General features: G+C 38.7%; 1 protein-coding gene across 1 annotated transcript; it reads right to left on the reverse strand.

Moving 5' to 3' along the window:
• Positions 1–1,482: 1,482 nt before the first annotated feature.
• LOC102834959 (olfactory receptor 13C8-like) lies at positions 1,483–2,445 on the reverse strand. The gene has a single exon (XM_006864741.1). It carries the CDS (start codon positions 2,443–2,445, stop codon positions 1,483–1,485), a length of 963 nt encoding a protein of 320 aa, XP_006864803.1.
• Positions 2,446–6,940: the final 4,495 nt, after the last annotated feature.

Raw genomic sequence — 6,940 nt, forward strand, 5'->3', positions numbered from 1 at the left:
TAAAACCGAATACACTAGCATTTAAGGACTGTTCACATGGCAAAAAAACACACCCAATGTTGTTCATTTTAAAAGTATTGCATTTATCAATTTTCTTTTTAAATAATCTTTGTTACCTCAGGTATGGCAAATATATATTTCTGGTTTCCTGTATCATATAGTTTGTATATTCATTCAGAAATATTTGTTGAGCACCTGTTATGTGCCAATCACTATACTAGGGATACTCAATGAGATGTCATAGGATAATAAACAAACAAATTCCTTTCCTCAGGGACTATGTATGTGAGGTGGGTGCACAGAGGAAATAATAAAATGTCATATGCTGGTTACTATTTATTTTGCATAATTAATTATTAATATAACCAATATATGTTACAAAGGACTTTTTGGAACACCTTCTGACTTGATTTTTTTTTTAGAGTTTCAAGAGTGATTCTTTTCGGCTGGTTTTGTAACATATTGCATTTCCATTTTAGTATTTTAAAAATATCATCATGATAAATGGAGAAAAGATTGAAGTTGTTAAAAAGACTTCATTTAACTTGGATCCACAATCGACACTCATAGAAGCAGCAGTCAAGAAATCAAATGGTGTTTTGTATCAGGCAAATCTGCTGCACAAGACCCCTCTTTAAAGTGTTCAAGAGCAAAGATGTCAATTTGAGAACTAAGGTGCACCTGACACAAGCCGTGGTATTTCCAATGGTCTCATATGCATGTGAAAGTTGAACAATGTATAAGGAAGACCATAGAAGAATTGATGCAACTGAGTTACGGTGTTGAAGAAAAATATTAAAAATACCATGGACTTCCAGAAGAACAAAAAAGTGTGTTTTGGAAGAAGTTCAACTAGAATGCTCCTTAGAAGTCAAGATGGCCAGACTTCATCTCTCATACTTTGAACATGCTATCGAAGTATGAGGGACCAGGTCCTGGATAAGGATATCGTGGTTGAATAAGTGGAGCGTCCGCTAAAAAAGAGAAATACCTCCAATGAGATGAATCAGCACGGCGATGGGCTCAAGTTTAACAACAATTGTTACACTCCTTTTGTGAGGAGCTCGAGGCCAAGCAGTATTTTATTCTGTTGTGCTCTGGGTTGCTTTGAGTCAGAACTAATTCAATGGCACCTAACAACAGCAACAACAACCATATTTTTTAAAACACTGTTGTTGTTAGCTGCTTTTTAGTCAATTCCAACTTTATGCACCATAGAATGAAATACTGCCTGGTTTCGTGCCAACCTCACAATCATTGCTACATGTAAGCCTATTGCTGCTACCACTGTGCCAATTCATCCAGTGCTTATTGCATGGGACCACTGCTTTCTCAAATAGTACAATAGCAGCCCAAATATTTGCATTATGCAGTTTTCAATGACAAATAGTAAATTTGTTTTCACATAGTAATTTTGTATCTTTTTCAAATTTTGTGTCTTCAGCAGTTTTTAAAACCAAATCACATCATGTAAATTAGTGTTTATATTCCGTTAGAGAAGTGTTTTCTACTCATCATGGTCTTTACAGCAGCTTTTACATCCTTGTTTCTCAAACTATAGATGAGTGGGTTGAGCATGGGAGCCATCACTCCATAGAAGAGGGAGATGAGAGCATCAATGATGTCTTGGTTATCTGTACCAATAGAGTTTTTAGACTTGGGCTTTGCATACATGAAGAAGATGGTTCCGTAAAATATAACCACCACTGTTAGATGAGCTGAGCAGGTGGAAAAGGCCTTACGTTTTCCTTCAGTTGAAGGGATCCTCAAAATGGTGGCAATAATAAAAATATAAGAGATGGAGATTACTAGCAACGGAATAACAAGAACAATCAGATTTGATCCAGCCATGCTGATCACATTGATTGAAATATCAGCACAAGCAAGTTTCAAGATAGCCAAGATTTCACAGACAAAATGACTAATGACATTATTAGCACAGAATGGTAACTGTATTGCGAGAGATGTTTGCACCAGGGAGTCAGCAAGCCCAGTGAGCCAGGATCCAGCTGCCATGGGCACGTAGGTACCCTTGCTCATGATGATAGGGTATCTTAGTGGGTAGCAGATGGCCACATAGCGATCAAGTGCCATCATGCCTAGGAGCACACACTCTGTGGCTCCCATGGCAAAGGAGAGAGACATTTGCACCATACACCCTGAGAAGGAAACAGTTTTCCTTACTGTCAGAAAATTATCAAGAATTAGTGGGACAGAGGAACTTGTGTAGCAAATGTCCAGAAAGGAAAGATTACAGAGGAAGAAATACATGGGGGTGTGCAGGTGATTATCATATATGATTACTGAGATAAGGATTCCATTACCCAGCAGGATCATCAGGTACATCCATAAAACTAGCACAAAGAACACTGTCTGGAGTTTGGGGTGGGCAGAAAGCCCTACCAGGACAAATTCTGTCAATGTGGAATCGTTGGTCCTTTCCATGTTACATATACTCTTTCTCCAACAGGCACTCTATGGATGATAGAATAGGAATTTGTTAATACAGTAACGTGTGCAAATAACTTCTTTTTAAGCATCACTTTCTTTATTACTGAAGTCCTGTGTTTTGGCAAGTTTTTTGCTGTAAACTTAGACTGGGAATCCCCAACCTGACTTTTCCAGGATTCAGAGACAACGTGTTGGCTCCCAAACATGTTTATTGCTGCACCCACTAATTCTGATGCTTAACACGTTAATGTTGCAAACTAGTGACTCACCACCTGGATCTTGAAGGCAGATGTGCTAAGTTTAAAAGTGCCTACACTGTATTTTAAATCTGAATTAGAGACCATCTTAACAGTAGGAGATATGATATAAAAATCTGATTTCCAGCTTCTCTTCAAATAGATTAGACTATTTGAAAATCTTGGACACATTTCGGTTATAGAGTTCAGCTATAGCTGATCATTCATTGTATTGGAAGCATCTCTCTCCATTCTCCAGAGAACTCTCCTCTCTCCCTTGTTTTCTTGCTACTGGAGGTGAATAAAAAACCCAAACTCATTGCAAATGACCTCGATTCTGACTCACAGTGACCCCATAGGATAGAGTAGAACTGCTCTAAATGGTTTCCTGTAAATATTTACAGGAACATACAACCTCATCTTTCTCTCATGGAGCAGCTGGTAGGTTTGAACTGCTGACCTTGTGGTTTGCAGTCCAACACTAAACATGTTACACCACCGGGCTTCTAACTGGAGGTGAAAAATAGTTGTTAATTGGCAAGTTTTTCTTAGCTGGTATCCATCGTTTATATTCCCTCACATATACTTAGATATATTTGAATTTTTGGCCCATAGATACAGGGCTAAGGTATCCAGACATAGTAGTCTTAATGACTAGTACAGTTAGAAGCTCATGAAAATGTTTCAGTCTATTTAAAAGTAAGAATAAAAGTTGATGTTTAAGTTTTAGTATAGTATTATTATATTTATGGAGTCCTGGTATATAGCACTGTAGGCTAAGCACTAGACCACAAGGTCAACAGGAACCACAGAGTCAATGGTTCAAGGTTCCTAGCCACTCCTCAGAAACCCTATATGGGGTGACCATGAGCTGGAACTGACTCAATGGCACTTAACAGCAACAACAACATTAATATATTAGGTCTTGTACAACAGATTTGCCTAATGCAATACGTCATTTGATTTTTGACCACTGCTTTCTTGATGGTTGATGGTTGATTGGAGCAAAATGAAGTCTATGACAACATATTACATTAGGCAAATCGACTGCACAAGAATTCTTTAAGGTGTTCAAGAGCAAAGATGTCATTTTGAGGACTAGGGTGTGCCTGATCCAAGCTATGATATTTTCAATAGCCTCATATGAATGTGAAAGTTGGACAGTGAATAAGAAAGACTGTAGAAGAAATGATGTATTTGATTTATGGTGTTAGAGAAGAGTATTAAAGGTACCATGGACTGCCAGATGAACAAACAAATGTGTTTTGAAAGAAGTACAACCAGAATGTTTCTTCGAAGTCAAGGTAGCCAGATTTTGTCTCTCATATTTCAGATATATTATCAGGAAGGACCAGTTCTTGGAGAAGGATATCATGTTTGGTCAAGTGGAGGGTAGGAGAGAAAAAGGAAAGTCCCATAGGAGATGGGCTGACACAGTAGTAGCAGCAAAGTCTTAAGTGTAGTAACAATTGTGAGGATGGCTGTGCAGGACTGAACAGTGTTTATTTCTCTTGCACATAGGGTCAGGATGGGTCAGAACCAACTCGACAGCATCTAACTATAACATTAGTATATTTGTCCATAAAGAACCCACAAAGACAAAGTGCCCCAGGCCAATCAAAGTCATATTGCAGGCTTGTGCCGCTTAGTCTTTTTAGAGCTCAATCTTGTATGCTGGAGGTATAATTGTTGTTGTTAAGTGCCATAATGTAGATTTTGACTCAAAGGCCCTGTATAGGGTTTCTGAGGAGCAGCTGGTGAGTTTGAACTGCCAACTTTGCAGTTCAAACCAACCTTTCGGTCAAGTCCTTATCCTATGATGGCACCTCAGGACTCTGGAGGTATAATTGTTGTTGTTAAGAGCTGTTGAGTTGGTTCTGACTCATAGCACCCCTGTAAAGGGTTTCTGAGAAGCAGCTGTTGAGTTTGAACCTCCAACCTTGCAGTCCAACGCATTTTCCTGCAGTGCCAAATCAGGACTGCAGGAGGTATACTTGGTGGTTACAAAATCCTTCATTAAATAAAGTACTGCAACTTCATTGAGGAAAGGGATATATTTTCTTTTTCTCCATAATGCTTAATATGAGAAGGGCATACAAATTCAAATATATGTTTGCTTTTTAAAATTGAAAAGTAGAAATCCAATTTTATCATAGAAGGAGATGGTATTGTATTGCAGTCTCCACCTAATTTCTGATGTTTGTCTCATTCAGGAATCGTCACTTGTGGATCAATGTATATTGTTAGGTGCCATCGAGTCAATTCTGACTTATAGCGACCTTACACACAACAGAATGAATGAAATATTACTGGGTTTTGCGATATCCTCACAATCATTGTTAAGCTGGAGCCCATTGCTGCTGCCACTGTGCCAAGCCATCGTGTAGTGCTTTATTTAAAATGTATCTAGGTAGGACAAGATTTCATCATTTCAATTGAATTTGGCTTTGATGAGCCTGAGGTAATGAGCCCAGGTTAAAATGTATGAGGCGTGGGTAACCTAGAAGACAATGTATAGGGGGGCGGTGGTAATGGTGATAATGTGCCGTGGAGTCGATTTTAGCTCATAGCAACCCTGTACAGGGTTTCTGAGGCTGTAAATCTTTACAGGAGCAGAAAGCCTCATCTTTTTCCCATGGAACAGCTGGTAGTTTCGAACTGCTGACCCTGAGGTTAGCAGCCCGATTCATAACCACTATGCTACCAGAACTCCTTGTATAGGAGGGCACTATTCAGAAAAGAAGATTCCCTGGGTGGTCCAAAGCCTGGTGATGTACTTCCCCAAAAAATCAGTCATTGAAAACCCTGTGGGGCACAGTTCTGCTCTGATTCTCATGGGTCACTATGAATCAGAACTGACTCAATAGGAACATTTATTATTTTTTTTAAAGTTGGAATAAAAAGATAGGAAAAGTTAGCTGGTTCGAAAGATACATTAAATGGGATGCTGAGGAACTATAATTTATTCTTCACTATTGGAGACTCTTGGAGTTTTAACAAATGTGATATTAGAGATGAAAACACTGAAAAGGGTTAATATAAAGGTAGTATTTAGGATTATGTACTTTCCTCCCAACATTGAATTGTTTTAAAGGATTCAGTGCAGCAATCTGTGCTTTGTAGGACTGCAATCACTGTTTTTCAGTGCAATCGCTGTTGCTTCTCTGGCTTGTAAAGAACCTCACTTAAAATTCATTTTCTTTTGGAATAAGACAGTTTTACCTAGTTAATTTCAGGTCCAATTGGAATCATTAAGTCATATTTCCTATGGCAAAAAAGAGAATCCCCTAGATTTTCAACTCAGTCCTGTAACAGTCAGTGAAAATCAAAGTGTACCAAGCTTCATTTAAAGGTGAAGACCAACCCTCCTCTGGGTCTTCCACAGCCATGTCTTAACTAAAGTTGTTATATTAACTGCTCCATGCCCCATTCAACTGGGTTTTTCAGCTTCTTTATAACTAAGAAGGGCAGAAAACCAGCGGAAAAGAAAAACATCCCTATAACAAATTTGATTACAAGCTGGGTATCTAGCCCTTACGAAACTCTGGTATTCATGTTTTTTTGTTTTGTTTTGTTTTCTTTGAAGAGTCTCTCATTCCACCCCTCAGCATTTGAGTTTGCTGAGGCATTGTTCACTAGATGAAAGAACACATATTCATTTTTTCCTTAGGTTCCTTCCACAGATCCCAAGATGTATTAAACATGATGAACAATTTGTAGTCACAAAAATCTCAACTACATCTCGTGAATTTGTGATTGCTGTTTTTAAGTTCCATTGAGTTAGCTCTGACTCATAGTGACCCTGTGTAGTGTTTCAGAGGCTGTAAATCTTTGCCAGAGTAGAAAGCCTCATCGTTCTCCTGGGGAACAGCTGGTGGGTTAGAACTGCCGACCTTGTAGTTCAGAGTCCAGTGCTTCTCATACAGAGCCAAGAAGCCCCCAGACTCTTGTGATACTATGCTGAATTTCTAGTTTCAGCTTGTGTGTCTTTACCTATGTACTGGAGCTAACAGAGGCTCATTACGTGATCCGAGTTTAACTGTGATCACATAGGCTAAGTTTATGTTGCACAGTAGAAACATAAAACACATTAAATTCTTCCTTGGGTCATAATTATCTTTCATTAAAAGAGTATTAGACCTGAATTTGCATTCTTGAGCAACATAAATCCATGTGCTGAGTCTCCCAACTGCTAGGAAAGCAAATGACTGCATTTCTCTTCAGAGTCCAGGCTTCTTCATCTGCAAAGTAGA

This window comes from Chrysochloris asiatica, unplaced genomic scaffold (assembly GCF_000296735.1).
Source record: "Chrysochloris asiatica unplaced genomic scaffold, ChrAsi1.0 scaffold00069, whole genome shotgun sequence".
Taxonomy (NCBI): Eukaryota; Metazoa; Chordata; class Mammalia; order Afrosoricida; family Chrysochloridae; genus Chrysochloris; species Chrysochloris asiatica.

What these genes read in the sequence shown, in the direction of transcription:
- LOC102834959 (XM_006864741.1), bottom strand. Translation starts at nt 2,445, where the DNA reads ATGGAAAGGACCAACGATTCCACATTGACAGAATTTGTCCTGGTAGGG.